This window comes from Danio aesculapii, chromosome 16 (genome assembly GCF_903798145.1).
Source record: "Danio aesculapii chromosome 16, fDanAes4.1, whole genome shotgun sequence".
In the NCBI taxonomy this organism is placed as follows: Eukaryota; Metazoa; Chordata; class Actinopteri; order Cypriniformes; family Danionidae; genus Danio; species Danio aesculapii.
Genome location: NC_079450.1, coordinates 54414194 through 54430034, shown reverse-complemented (window position 1 = coordinate 54430034; position 15841 = coordinate 54414194). Strand labels below are relative to the sequence as shown.

The window sequence follows — 15841 nt, the reverse complement described above, 5'->3', positions numbered from 1 at the left end:
TTACTTCCACTGTATCTGTTCAGCTGAGGGAACAGAACCAACCCCGTGACATCAGACACCGCGATATTCCAAGACGGCAGCGTTCTAGGTCTAAAATCTATAGTATTTGGTTATTGATGATTTAACACGATCCAGGATTATTTCGTTCTTCAAGAGTTGTTGTCATAGCAACAGTTCTGGTAGCTCAAACCTGCTAGAGAGCAGGCTTATTTCATATAAACAGGATTAGATCGGGCCAGTTCAAGCTAAGATAATACTGAAAGCATGTACCAAATGCTGATATTTTCTTACAGTAGTAGTTATATACACTTAGGAAAATAGTAAATATATATTTTTAACTATATATATATATATATATATATATATATATATATATAAGTTAAAATATATATATTAACAAAACTTATCTGCACTCTGAAATAAAAGTCCAAAGACTGCCACCTGCTGGTTCAAAGAGAAATTTATTGATACGAACTTTTTAGATCGCTTTAGTACAGTTTGTGTATAATAATAGACATGCACAACATGTGACTTTTTTAAAGGAATAATACATTTCTGCAGTCATGAACATGTCTTGACAGCTAATATGACGGTGATTTGACGCTTCACAGAAGTTGCAGACGCCTTTACCGATGTCAAAATGCTTTTGCGATGCAGAATTAATTTAAAGAGCCGGTTATTGTTTACGGGGGATGCAGTGGTGAAGTAGGGAGTGCTGTTGCCTCACAGCAAGAAGGTCGCTGGTTCGAGCCTCGTCTGGGTCAGTTGGCGTTTATGTGTGGAGTTTGCATGTTCTCCCTGCGTTCGCGTGGGTTTCCTCCTGTTTCCCCCACAGTCCAAAAACATGCGGTACAGGGGAATTGGGTTGCTAAATTGTCCGTAGTGTATGAGTGTGAATGCAGGAGTGTATGGATGTTTCCCACGGATGGGTTGGGAGGGTTATTCTTTTTCTGAGTTATTCTTTACACTGATTAAGAAACCGGCTACTATAATACTACGACTACTATAATAAAGAACATCCGCTCTACTGTGACTCTAAATAAATTGCTGAATACTCTCGACACATGAAAGTGTAAAGCCTGCAGATCACAACAAATGTGGAGAGTTATCATGTATCATATTTAACAAAGCGTTTACTACGAGTTTTATGTCATTTAGCTCACATGGATAATTGAATATTAATCAGATGATGTCATTACGCTGTTGTGCCATCAGCCAATCATTGCATTGCTGATCATGATTTTGAGGATCGATAGATCTGTCCTTCACAACACACGCAGCGATCTCAGATCAGTTCATCCAGACATTTTAATCTGATTCACGAACTTGTTTGAAGAACCAGATTAGCCAGAGATCAGTTATCAAGATCAACAGATCCAGGATCTGCCAAATCATCTTAGATCATTTCAGTGACGTACGAAGACCGGACCCCTGGAGTCTCTCAATAACACTGAAGCTGATTCTAAAGTGCGATGGATAAATCATGACAGGACTGTGAGTAACATTTTTATCTTCTTTTTATTTAAGAAACCCCACAAATGCAAATATGGAAAAACAAACCGATGACATGAATCTCAACTGAACAACTAACAACCTTTCCCCCAAACGACAGCATTTAATAAGAATATTGAGGAGTCATGAATGTGATCAGCTGTACTGTTGTCTGATTGGCTGAACCGTTAGCATTCATCAGTTTTACAGGTGCTGGAACCATTAAAGGGACAGTTCACCCAAAAATTTACTCACCTTCAAGTGGTTTATGAGTTTCTTTCCTCTATTGAACACGAAAGAAGATACTTCGAAGAATGCTAGAAACCGGTTAACTTCCAAAATAGGAAAAACAAATACTATGAAAAATGTTGGAAAACCGTAGTTATTGACTTTCATAGTATTTGTTTATCCTATTTTGGAACTTATCTGGTTTCTAACATTCTTCAAAGTGTCTTCTTTTTGAACACTAAAGATAGTTTGAAAAATGTTGGAAACCTTTTACCATTGACTACATTTTGTGTTCATAAAGTGACTGAAGAATTTTAGAAACCGGTTAACTTCCAAAATAGGAAAAAATACTATGAAAGTTGATGGTTACAGGTTTACAACATTTTTCAAACTATCTCTTGTGTTCAAAAAGAAGACACTTTGAAGAATGTTAGAAACCGGTTATCTTTTAAAATAAAAATAATGTTAGAAAGCTGTAACCATTGACTTTCATAGTATTTGTTTTTCCTATTTTGGAAGTTACCAGTTTCTAACATTATTCAAAGTGTCTTCTTTTTAAACACTAAAGTTAGTTTGAAAAATGTTGGAAACCTGTAACCATTGACTAACAAACCCACTTTTGTGTTCAAAAATAAGAAACCAGTTAACTCTCAATATGAAAAATAAATACCATGACAGTCAATGGTTACAAGTTTCCAACATTTTTCAAACTATCTTTTGTTCAAAAAGAAGATACTTTGAAGAATGTTAGAAACCAGATAAGTTCCAAAATAGGAAAAACTAATACCATGAAAGTCACTGGTTACAGGTTTCCAACATTTTTCGAACTATCTTTTGTGTTCAACAGTAGAAAGAGACTCTGGCTGGTTTCGAACAATTAAAGGGTGAATAAAACATTACAGACTTATCAGTTTTGGGTGAACTACCCCTTAAAACATAACAAAACCACAAATCAAATGGCAGATCTTTTGTATATATATGTGTGTGTGTGTGTGTGTGTGTGTGTGTGTGTGTGTGTGTGTGTGTGTGTGTGTGTGTGTGTGTGTGTGCGTGCGTGTGTATTATATTGCATCATTATTTGCATTTCGATATGAACTATAAATCTGCAGGCAGCATAACAAATCCAAAGATACAGAAATAAATCGAAAAACATACAGAGAATTCCCCTTAAAGAGACAGTTCACCCCAAAAATCGAATACTTCCATCATTTACTCATTGTTTGATCCAAACCAGTTTAAAGTTTCCCTCTGCACAAACACAAAGGATGATATTAGGAAGAAGATCAGTATCCAAACAGATCCCGCCACTCCCATAGTATTTATTTAGTCTACTATGGCAGTAAATTGGGCTGTCAAAGACATTTCTAAGGGTTTAGAACATCCCGGGGGTAATGAATTTAAATTTCTGGGTGAACTATCCCTTTATATATCAATTGAAATAAAAAAAACTAACTTAATGGTTGTAAACAGACTGTAATCGAATCATTCCTGTGATATTAAGAGAGATGGTTCACCCAAAAATGAAAATTCAGCCACTGACTTACCCTCAGGATGTTCATTTCTGGGTGAACTCTCCCTTTAAATATTAATCACAGTAATGATGCGATTGCGGCCCGTTTACAGCCATTGAGTTATTTAGTATTTAACATTGCTGTAATTAATATTTAAAGGGAGAGTTCACCCAGAAATGTAAAGCATTGGGTGAACTCTCCCTTTAAATATCAATTACTGTAATGTAAAATATAAAATAACTCAATGGTTGGAAACAGGCTGCAATCGAAACTTTCAATATAAACTAAACTTCAGCCTCAAACATGATGCCTTCAGGGCTGGATTAGCGAGAGCGACCGTCACTACCGCATTTAAAATATCAGGTTTAGCGATCTGATGAGAAAAGCAGGAGGAGCCGCATTTCTCAAATGAGATGAGCAGAAGTCAATAAAACGACAAATATTTTATACACCCAAAACCTCCCAAACAGTGATTAAAAAACGCATGCAAATCAATGTGGCAAAACATGAAACATAAAAAAATAAATGAATGAAACTGTGATCTTTATTTACATGACAATTAAGCAGATTTTAATCTCCAGAATGGAAAAAAAACCCCGATATTTGTGCTTTAAAATGATTCTTTATTTGCGTTAATTATTATTGTTAGCATTATTGAGCAATAATTATCATATTTTTTTAATAATAAAGTTGATATCACTTTATTTTGATGGTCTCTTTAACATATTTTGTTGAATGTAAGTTGACGTGTACTTGTAAAGTTTATAGTCAGTTAAATGTGTGTTGAAGGAGCAGTATCAGCAGATATTAAGCAGACAGTCTACTAATACTCAAATGAGGACTAATTGGCATGTAGTGCAATGCAACTTTTAGTCAACAAAATGTGCAATAGAGACCATCCAAATAAAGTCTTACCATAAAGGTTTACAGGATTACCCTATAAATCAAAGTTTTCATTATAATAAACCAGAAATGTGATATAAATGGCCAAACTTTGCTCATTATGGTACTGCTTCTATTTATTATTCTTAATCCATAACCAGAATAGTTATTATTATTATTACTAGTCATTATTAATTACAATATTACTACTATTAATTACTTATCATTTGTATTGTTAGTATTATTAGTTAATAATCATATTTAATGAATATTTTAACAGCAATAATGTCAACTTAATTTTTTAATGTTACAAAAATAAATACAACTTTATTCTTAAAACATTATTATTGTTTGTCATTATTAATTACAATAGCATTCGTTTGAATCTGTATTGGGCACAAATATTTTAATCTTTCAAAAATTATACAGTTAAGATTAAAAAATCTAGTCTTCGTTATGATGAGAAATATGCAAATGACCCAAATTTGTGTGCAATTGTACTGCTCATTAACATATTTAAAGTTATTATTGGCCACCATGAGTTACGATAATATTATTAACGTGTCATAATTTCAATTATATATTTAATAACAATATATGTTAATAAAATAAATGTTCACTTTATTATTATTAATTTAATAATATGCATTCATTTAAAAACAACAGAACAAACGTGGAGTGTGATACGAAAAACAATCATTATGCAAATTAAAATCTGCTTAATTGTCATGAAATAATCATAGTGGCAGAAGTGTGTGTCATAAAACAAGCACAGCTATCCTAACGCCAAATATTGTGTCATCTCTTGGGGATGAATGCGAGCTGTGTGTGTGTGTGTGAGATTGTCTTGAAACTTCAGCCCTGAGCAGCAGTTGTGGATGGACAGAGATGGGGTGAATCTTCATCTTGATCAGTGGAGCAGGGTTTTGGGCTGATCCTGGACCTGCTTTGGCGGCAGAAGTGTGTGTGTGCGCGTGTGTGGGGTCAGTCGTTGATGAGCGCCAGGATCATACTGCGAACAGAAGAGCAGAAACACACACACTCAACTCCAGCTTCAACATTCAGATGCAACCTCAAGCCTCATTCACACCATGAGAGACATGCAGCAGCAGAGCGTCAAGAAACCGTTGATTTCAATGGAGGGTGAGTGACTTCTGACGACCTCCGTCGACATGAGCGACCGTTGACGTGTCAAGTGAATTGAGAATCCTTCAATTTTATGCAAATTAAGAGCGACTAAGCGACAGCCAATAGGAGCACTAGTATAGCTCACATGATCCTCCCTCAGCTCCTGCAGAGGCCGGCTCTATTCTCAGTGCTGTAGACCTACACCATAGATCTCAAACTGGATTCCTGGAGGGCCGCAGCTCTGCAGTTTTGCTCCAACCCTAATCAAACACAGCTGAACTCAACCTAATCAAGATGTTCAAGACTAATAGAGACTATTAAGCCGGTTGGAGGTGGTTGGAGCTAAACTATGCAGAGCTGCGGCCCTGCAGGACTTGAGTTTGAGACCACTGACCTGCACAGACCGGCGTGAACAAAGTCGCTGCTAGTGCAAATGAGGATCAGACTAGCACAATGTCCTACATGTGAAGCAGTCTTTTACATGTTAAAAGGAGTTTTTGTCCTAACATCTGTGTGAAATTTCTATTTTAGAAACGCTCTCCATTTCCGAGCAGAACAACAGCATAAACTACCATGACAAAGATCATCTCAGGTACCGATTATGGGCTTTATTCAGAGTCAGACGCTCCCAATGGGAGTTTAAATACCATTTTGAGCACTTTTAGCTTAGCATAGATCATTGAATCAGATTAGACCATTAGCATCTCACTCAAAAATGATTCAAAGATTTTGATAGTCGTCCTATTTTAAGCTTGACTAGGCTGATTTCGCTCATTCTGGTGTAATAAGCAACAACATTTGCTGTCTTCGAAAATTATTGAAACTATTTGATCATTTGTGAGTGAGATGCTAATGGTCTAATGTATGCTAAGCCTAAAGTGCTCCAACCAGACCCGGGAATTGGCTGAATGGATTAAAAATGGTAAACAGCAGAACTACAGCATGAAGTACTATGACATTGGTCACCTCAGGTACTGATTATGGGCTTAATTCAGTGTTTAATGCTAACAATGCGAGTTTAAATATAATTTTACCTGACATTTATTGCCATACTATGGAAAGCAGCAGCAGATCGTTCACCTCAGACCTTGAAAATAAAATATCTAGCAGACGCTTTGAAAATGAAAGTCAGATTGTGCTTCAGTGCAAACCAACAACATCAGTCACTCAGTAGCCTATTAATAATGTTAAAGAGGTTTACTATGTATTAATTAGATTAAAAGCCTTGATCATTTTATTAGGAGTGCAGTGGCTGATATTCAAACGTTGGTCACATCGCTTCTTTTGCAGACAAATTGCTTGTTGCTGAAATCTTAATGCATCTTTTACCCAGTGTAAAGCCGTGGTCACGCTAGAGTTTGAGCATGCGGAATTCTGTCATACGGCGCTGCGAAAAGAGCCGGGATTAAACGAGATGATTAACCATAAAAAAAGCAAGCAGTTGCTCCATATGTGAAATCTCTGCACACTGATGTTTGATCTTCGATTGCTCTCACACAGTCAAGTGATGCAATTTCACAGGTGAGAGTTCACCATTCTTGAACTCTGCAACTCAGCGAACTGCGAAACTTGTCGTACAAGCTTGCATTTCCGGTCCGTCACATTCACTTACGCATGAATGGGGCGAAAAGTGCAGTGCAACTGCAGCTTAAAGCTGTGGTCACACTGGGCTCTGTGTGTGCGAAATTCTGTCTTCAGCGCTGCGAAAAGGGGGCGGGATTAAACAAGATGATTAGACATTAAAAAAGCAGTGATTGCTCCATGCTTTAAATTTCTGTCCAGAGAGGTCATGTTTTGATCCTCGATTTGTCTCACGCAGTCAAGTGATGCGATTTCGTAGGTCAGAGTTCACCATGCTTGAACTTTGCACCGCAGCAACCTGCGAAACTTGACGCATGACCTTGCGTTTCCGGTCTGACGCATTCGCGTGTGTATGAATGGAAGTCTATGGGAAGAAAAGCCCAGTGTGACCACAGCTTGAGACTGTATGTGGTCTGACTAGTTGCTCAAAGCCAATAATGGACTAATCACCCATTTATTAAATGTAATTATGCCTACTTAAGCAAATAGTTTGAGTTTAAAGGCTGAGAATGTCATTTCTAACATTGTTTCATGTTGTCCAGTAATACTATAATAATAATAAACATTAAAATTCGATATTAAGAACTTCCTCACGCATTAAACGGCACAGACAGAAGATATGATTATGAATGTGTCCGGGGGAAAAGCTTTAGAAGTGGTTAATAAAAGGAGAACATTCACACTGATTACACATTTCTAGCAATAAAGCATACCGTTTGGTAAAGAAACAAATGTGTTTCCCAACCCTGTTCCTGGAGGCACACCAACAGTACATATTTAGGACGTCTCCCATATCTGATCCATTAACTTCAGGTTTTGGAGAAAATGTGTATTGTTGGTGTGCCTTCAGGAACAGGGTTGGGAAACACTGAAATAAATAAATCTCAAAGTGCGACTTTGATTGTCTAGTAGGCCCACGGCGGAAAGTTACATGAAAACAAGTCAAAATATAGTTATATAATAGGCTTTCCTTGGCTATTAAATAATGGTGTCAACATGAAGCATATAAATAAACTGAGTGAGTGTATGTGTGTGTCTGTGAGAGAGAGAGAGCGAGTATACCTGTACAGGTAGATGAAAAAGCAGAGCAGGTGGAAGCCCAGTTTGATCATGGCCTCCTTCATGTGGGTCTTCAACTGGCCTCGGTTGTGGATCTCTGTTGGGTCGTAAACTCCCATGTTCCCCATCGGCACCTTCACAAATCTGAGGACGATCAGAGGCAGAGCTTCGGCTTTATTTCCCCGGCATTCCCATTACCCATGATGCTTTACAGGAATTACGGTAGCAGCTTTTATTACACGGTCGGTGGCTTTATTCCCCTCGCAGTTTATCAGTTCAATATTTCTTCAAATATTTAAAAGGAATTAGATTTCAGTTTGAGCAGAACTCCACTTACAAAGGCTAATTTTACAACTCACTACAGTTAAGCAGTTGTGTTTTACCAGTTTTTAATCCATTCAGCCGATTTGCGGGTCTAACAAGAGCACTTTTAGCTTACCTTAGCATAGATCATTGAATTAGATTAAACCATTAGCATCTCCCTCAAATAAATATCAAACAGTTTTGATAGTTGTCCTATTTAAAGCTTGACTAGGCTGAATGGATTGAAAAATGGTAAGCAGCAGAACAACAGCATAAACTACTGTGATAAAGACCACCTCAGGTACTGATTATGGGCTTTATTCAGAGTCAGATGCTCCCAATGGGAGTTTAAATACCATTTATTGAGCACTTTTAGCTTAGCTTAGCATAGATCATTGAATTGAATTAGACCATTAGCATCTTGTTCTAAAAAGAGTTTTGATAGTTGTCCTATTTAAAGCTTGACTAGGTCAATATGGCTACGAACTGTACTTTCATTCTGGCGTAATCAAGGAAATTTGCTGTCTTTGAAAATTATCAAAACTCTTTGATCATTTTGAGCGAGATGCTAATGGTCTACTCAGATTAAATGGTCTATGCTAAGCTAAGATAAAAGTGCTCCTGCCAGACCCGGAAATTGGCTGAACAGATTGAAAACATGATAAACAGCAGAACTACAGCATAAACTACTATGACAAAGATCACCTCAGGTACTGATTATGGGCTTTATTCAGCCTTAAATGCTCCCAATTTGAGTTTATACACCATTTTTATGGACTACTTTTAGCTTAGCATAGATCATTGAATCAGATTAGACCATTAGCATCTCACTCAAAAATGATTAAAAGGTTTTGACAGCTGTCTTATTTAAAGCTTGATTAGGCCACTATAGCGAGGAATTGTTCTCTCATTTCAGTGTAATAATCAAGGAACTTTGCTGTCTTTGAAAATTATCAAAACTCTTTAGTCATTTTGCGCGAGATGGTCTAATATGATTCAAAGATCTATGCTAAGCTAAAAGTGCTTTGGCTGAATAAGAAGAACAACAGCATAAACTACTATGACAATGATCACCTCGGGTAGTGATTATGGGCTTTATTCAGTGCAAAATGCTCCAAATGTGAGTTTAAATACCATTTTGAGAACTTTTTGATTAGCTTAGCAAAGATCATTAAATTGGATTAGACCATTAGCATCTTGTTCTAAAAAGAGTTTTGATAGTTGTCCTATTTAATGCTTGACTAGGCCGATATGGCTAGGAACTGTACTCTCATTCTGGTGTAATAATCAAGGAACTTTGCTGTCTTCTTAAATTAGCGAAACTCTTTGGTCATTTTTGAGTGAGATGCTAATGGTCTAATCCGATTCAATGATCTATGCTAAGCTAAGCTAAAAGTGCTCCCGCCAGACCCGGAAATCGGCTGAATTGAAAATTGGTAAACAGCAGAACAACAGCATAAACTACTACGACTAAGATCACCTCAGGTACTTATTATGGACTTCATTCAGTGTTAAATGCTCCCAATTTGAGTTTATCATTTTTATTAAGCACTTTTAGCTTAGCATAGCATAGATAATTGAATCAGATTAGACCATTAGCATCTCACTTAAAATTAATAAAAGGTTTTGATTGTTGTCCTATTTAAAGCTTGACTAGGTCAATATGGCTAGGAACTGTACTTTCATTCCGGCGTAATCAAGGAAATTTGCTGTCTTTGAAAATTATCAAAACTCTTTGATCATTTTTGAGTGAGATGCTAATGGTCTAATCCGATTCAATGATCTATGCTAAGCTAAGCTAAAAGTGCTCCCGCCAGACCTGGAAATCAGCTGAATGGATTCAAAATAGTAAAGGTTTATGTTAAAAACAAAAGGAGAGTAAATTAAATGACTTCCAGCGATAACCCCAAAAACTCAACAAAATGATGGACCTATACAGTATATTATTATTAGAAAATAATTTATAAAAACATAGTGAACGCAAAAAAGCTACGGCCACAGATACGCTAATAATACTGAAGCCAAGTTAAAATACCAAATGTAAAGACGAATTAAACTCAAGCACAAACCTTTCCCTCAGTTTTTCGCTATGAATTGGACTATTTGTAGCACAACCTTCAAAAATAAAATGAATAGAAGTTGCCTAAATCTGGAAGTGCAAGTCTTAATTGGAAGAAAGTGTGTAGAGGGATGCGTGTATAGCCATACCTGTAAATGTTCCATGCAGCCACAGGCAGGTTGAGCAGGAGCACAAACCAGTGCATGGAGACCAGCATTAATACTGTGGGCAGAGCCTGAGCGATCAGCTCCGGAATCACCCACTGAACAAGAGAAAAACACACATACAAACCATGCTAAAGTCACATTCAGACAGGAATACAAGCAAGTCATTTTCTACATCCGAGACCACTGTGTGAAATATGGAAAAAATTCTACTTCTTTAAAGGGGAGCTATGATGCCAATTTATCAAGATGTAAAATAAGTCTGACGCCCCTAGAGTGTGTGTGTGTATGTGTGTGTTCAGCTTAAAATACCACACAAATAATAATTTAATAACTCTATAAACTGCTTTTTTAGGCTTTGATCCTAATTGTGGCGTTTTGGTGACTGTCGCTTTAAATTCTAATGAGATTGTGCTCTTTTTAGAAGAGGGCGGAGCTACAAATGCCTGTGTCAGCATAGTGGCAGATTCAAAAACAAGACTAACCTCCTATGCTAATGAGGTGGCGATAGTCACTAGTGGGCGGGGCTTCCCCCCTCTGATGACACATACAAAGTGCTAATGTCAATCAAAGTGTTTCTGCAGACTGTTTATATCAAGTGTGATTATAATAAATACAATTAATTCCTTTGAACCATTAGAGGCTGACTATACTCGCACACTGCTGCCACACAACTGGGTTTAAATCCTTTATAAAAGTGATTTCTGCATAATAGTTCCCCTTTAGTTTGGTTGTGTAATACGCATATGAAAACTATATCAACGTCTTGCATTTTTGCAATAAACGATAAAGCTTTAATCAACCAATCTTAAACAGGGAAATTATATTAGCAGCCATGTACAACATTATTCACAGTTAATTAAATAGTGCTAATATTGTTTAAGTCATTCCTACGATTTCAGACCCAATCCGCTTGTTAAGTGGTGACGTGTTGGTGACGTATGTAATACTGTTTCCAGGTCCAAGCCGGCACTCATTTGAATTGATAAAATATTCGTTTATGATCACTTTTTAGTCATATCACACATTAAAGTGAATTTTATATAAAGTCAGTGTACACAACAGTCTCTGGGCTTGCTGCATCACAAATACCAAAATTTTAACAATTAATAAAAAATGAATCACTTTCTGCCCATTGGATATTAGGCATGGACATATAGATTGCGATCGTGATTTTCGAAAGTATTACAGCACTTCATAAACGTTTAATATTCCCATTTGATGAGTCTCCTCATACAGTTTGATAGAGCGCTTGGACCCGGAAGCCGCTTCGCGTGACGTCACACTTAACAAGCGGATATTTAAAGCAGCAGCAAACAACAGGGATCGTGAACGAATGTTCATTCATTTATTCATTTTATTTTCTGCCTAGTCCCTTTATTAGTAGCTTTGATAGTACCACTTTTAATCATTTTGAAACTGTTCTTAAAATTTGGCTTAAACAAAATCATTATTTTATTTTACTGATAATGATGTATTGTAAGTGTATAATGTATTATTTTTACTGTTAAATTTGTTACAACTTCCTGCCCAGGGACTGCAGATGTAAATTAGCGGTTGTTGCTAGATTGGATATGGATCTGGTCGGAAGTTAACAAGAGTTATTTATATTATTTATTAAATTTCCCATTTATTGTATTTTATTAACGTCTACCCCCACCCCAACCCTAAACCCAACCGTCACAGTAATGTAAAAACAGTAGTTGTACCAAGTATTATTTATGCTAGCTATTAAATTACCCAATAAATTGTATTTTTTAATGCCCACCCCCACCCCAACCCTAAATCCAACCGTCACAGTATTGTAAAAATATTAATTATTGTTATTCAGTGTCATAAAAATGCTGCTATATTAATGTGCATATCGCTAGGCCCACACGGAATCTGTGCACGCAGAATTCCGCAGATTTTTAGCCCATCATTACTTCTGTTTATTTACTTGAGTAAATGTATACATCTTATTATTCAGGCATATAGTAATGGTTACTAAATGGTTTGTAAATATTGCAATACTTAATTTAGTAATGAAAGAAAACTCTAACAAGATATGAAAGTAGAATTATTAAGCACTTTATAAAAGTGGTTATAAGTAGGCTTACACGGAATCTGCGCACGCAGCATTCTGCAGATTTTTAGCCCATCATTAATTCTGTTTATTTACTTGAGTAAATGTGTGTAAATCTATATTTATTTAGTTTTTAAATTAAGTACAATAATTTTACTGACTAATGTGAAAATGTTCATCTGATTTATGTACAATGCAGTGTGTACAGTAATATTTTCTGTCTTTTAGCAGAGATATTATATCAGAGACTTGCTTTGTTTACCAAATAAAGTGAATTTAATTGGATTTGCATTTTGAACATTAAATAAAAGTTAAAAAGATTATTTTTTATTTTACATATTAAGGTTTTAGTTATGACACTCACAAAATAATTTGGCAGAAATCAGCATTTTTATCAAAATTCTCAGAAGAAATAGCAAAAAACGTCTGCAGATTCCATCTGGCCCTACATATCGCACTTCCACCCGGCCGCGTATCCAATCTAGACTTTCCCTAAATTAGCTTTATAGCTAACTCTGCTACAACATGTCATGTTGTACATTGTCCCTGTATAAATTAATAAAATAAATTAACTAATTAATCAGGGGTTGCCACAGCGGAATGAACTGCCAACTTATCCAGCACATGTTTTACGCAGCGGATGCCCTTCCAGCCTCAACCCAACACTGGAAAAGCAAACAAATGTGCGAGTATAAAACCAAATTGACCTCAATGATTGACTCTTACCTTGTTTAACTTGGAGCAGCAGGCTCGAGCATTGATGTAGTCACATTCCAGATCAGATAGAGTAATTATCTGAGCACGGAGTCAGGGATCACACACACATCACAAATAATCCTTCACACAAATCTTGGGCTTATATTCACACAATCAGACTTTCTCCTTAATAATATCAGTAAAGAAATGTATTATTTTCTAATTATAAATAGTGAAATTATATTAGCAGCTTTGACTATCAAAATACAACATTGTTTACAGTCAATTAAATAGTTGTTTTAAGTCATACTTACATTCGATTTTAGACCCAATATTCAAAGTAGTGTGGTAAACAATATAGGGAGCATGTCACATATTATAAATAACCAACTTTACCCTCAATACAAACCGTAATATACATCTGCAGGCTGATATACAGGATTATAAGTCATCTTTCAACTGATAGTCACACTTCTGTGCAGGCAGGGAGCTTCAGTGAATCTAATCTCCACAGATATAAGCAGTACAACTTAATTAATGAATATAAACGACACACACACACACCAGCCTGAGCGATCCTGATCTGTCCGCAATCACAGTCTAACCGCTCATAATAACAGCGCCAAAGCCGTGCTGAGGTGGGGAGAGCTCAGACAAACGCTTCTTCATTCAGGTGGAGTCTTGATAAAGGATACAAAATAGACGGAGAGGAATATTAAAGAGCAGCAGTCGACGAGGGATAAAATGAACACGGCCGCCTCCATTTCTGCACTTCCTCCTTGACTGCCGCTTCCGGGTTGTCCTTCTCTCGCTGAAACGTCGGTATTGTGTCGCAAGGGCGCCATCGTTTGACGGTAAAGTCGTTTTTATTGAACAGTAATAATTACAGTATAGTGAGATATTGTGGAATTCAGGTGGATAAAGCGGTAAAGAAAAAAAAGCATACGACGGTAAAGTCTACATGGGATACAACTGCGGATATTGACGTCATATTTTTTGTGACCCTCTACAACAATAACTTATATTTTTACTTTACTGTGAGGCTTGGGTTTAGAGTTTGGGTAGGGTTAGACGTTAATAAAAATACAATTAAATCGGTAATTTAATAAATAATATGAATAATTCTCTGTATAATCACTGTTTTTACATTACTGTGACGATTGGGTTTAGGGTTTGTGTGGGGTTAGACATTATTAAAATACTACTTAAAGGTAATCTAATAAATAATAGGAATAATACTCGGTATAATCACTGTTTTTATATTACTGTGATGATTGGGGTTAGGGTATAGGGGCAAACGTTAATAAAACACTATTATTGGGTAATTTAACAAATAATTGACTTCCGGCCGCAGCTGTATCCCTTCTAACAACAGACGGAGCAGTCAGAGCAGAGGTGAGGAGGTTTGTAAGCATTCAGGATGCGCGCGCATCAAGGTTGCAGAAAAAAACAGGGAGCGCTAGCATTTACAGCGAGAGAATGACATCTGATGTGGGTAGAGTTTGTTGTTGTATTAGAGATAAGTTATATTGATTATATATTATTTCCATAATGCTTTCAGCGTATTATAACAGCTTGTCACTCAGAGATGAGCACAGTTATTCGGCAAAATTAACGTTAAAGTGAGTGGCGTTCGTCTGACAGGTCCATTTGCAATAGCACCCTCCCAATGGATATTGGATAAGATGAAATGGTCAAGCATCCAGCCCCAAATATACAACTATCTTACTGAAACTACAAGTGATTTTACAAGTGAGAAGTTAAAGGCCTACAAGTCTGGATACCAACAATTTAGTTCTGTGTGGTCATGTGCAAGAAATAATGCTCCATGATGACCAGATTCAAGTGCTAAAAACCGAGGTTCTGCCTAGCCAAAGACCAGGAAAGAAGACGGAGCTGTACAAGGCCTGGATAATCGTCAACAAGCAAAACAACTGCATTCTGACAGCGAAACTGCACCTGTACGGCAGGGTATGTGAACGCACATTTTCACATTTCATTTTTAGCATTCAGTGTCCGCAGTTTAGTTCACCATATTTAACTGTTTTTGCTGAAATCAAAAATGTAAAGCAGGAAATACTATGGGACCATTGTTATTGTTTACATCCCTGAAAAGGTCTATAGCAAAGGCTACTAAAGCAGGGACTTTGTCTTTTGAAAAACATATAATAAAGTGATTGTTTTGTAAGTTCTATTATGCAGCATGAGTGTCCTGCATTTTTCACACCAAAAAATGTGTTTTTGTTGCAAAACTTATTAGAATTGAAATGCAAAATATATAATAATAATCATAAATACAAACAACATAATTTCAAGTAAAAATTCATATTATGTTTTTCATGATTCTTCCTGTTTATTACCATTATAATGAATATTTTCCCCCAACATATTCATTTGGATGCACTAATTTTTGGACTGTGATCTTAAATGTTTTTGTTAGATTAGTTCCAGTTTTGTCTTTTATAATATATAGCTGAGCAAGGAATTTTTCACAGTATTTCCTAAAATATTTTTTCTTCTGGAGAAAGTCTTATTTGTTTGATTTCGGCTGGAATAAAAGCAGTTTTAAATTTTTTTAAAGCCATTTTAAGGTCAATATTATTAGCCATCTTAAGTAATATTTGTTTTGGATTGTCTCCAGAACAAACCATCATTATACAATGAATTACCTAAT

At 36.3% G+C, this 15841-nt stretch overlaps 1 protein-coding gene across 1 annotated transcript; it reads right to left on the bottom strand.

Moving 5' to 3' along the window:
• Positions 1-1499: 1499 nt before the first annotated feature.
• On the bottom strand, positions 1500-13950 carry cnih4 (cornichon family AMPA receptor auxiliary protein 4). Its single transcript, XM_056475768.1, has 5 exons — positions 13863-13950; positions 13198-13266; positions 10392-10504; positions 7884-8024; positions 1500-5124 (listed from the first exon to the last, which is right to left on the bottom strand). Exons 1-5 carry the CDS (start codon positions 13929-13931, stop codon positions 5097-5099), a joined length of 420 nt encoding a protein of 139 aa, XP_056331743.1. The 5' UTR covers positions 13932-13950; the 3' UTR covers positions 1500-5096.
• Between the last annotated feature and the right edge of the window lie 1891 nt (positions 13951-15841).

Excerpts from the sequence above, each read along its gene's own strand:
- cnih4 (XM_056475768.1), bottom strand. The coding sequence starts at position 13,931 with ATGGAGGCGGCCGTGTTCATTTTATCCCTCGTCGACTGCTGCTCTTTA. Across the intron at positions 13,267-13,862 it reads TATTCCTCTCCGTCTATTTT|ATAATTACTCTATCTGATCT; the intron begins GTATCCTTTATC and ends CTCCGTGCTCAG. Across the intron at positions 5,125-7,883 it reads TTTTTCATCTACCTGTACAG|TATGATCCTGGCGCTCATCA; the intron begins GTATACTCGCTC and ends TTCTGTTCGCAG.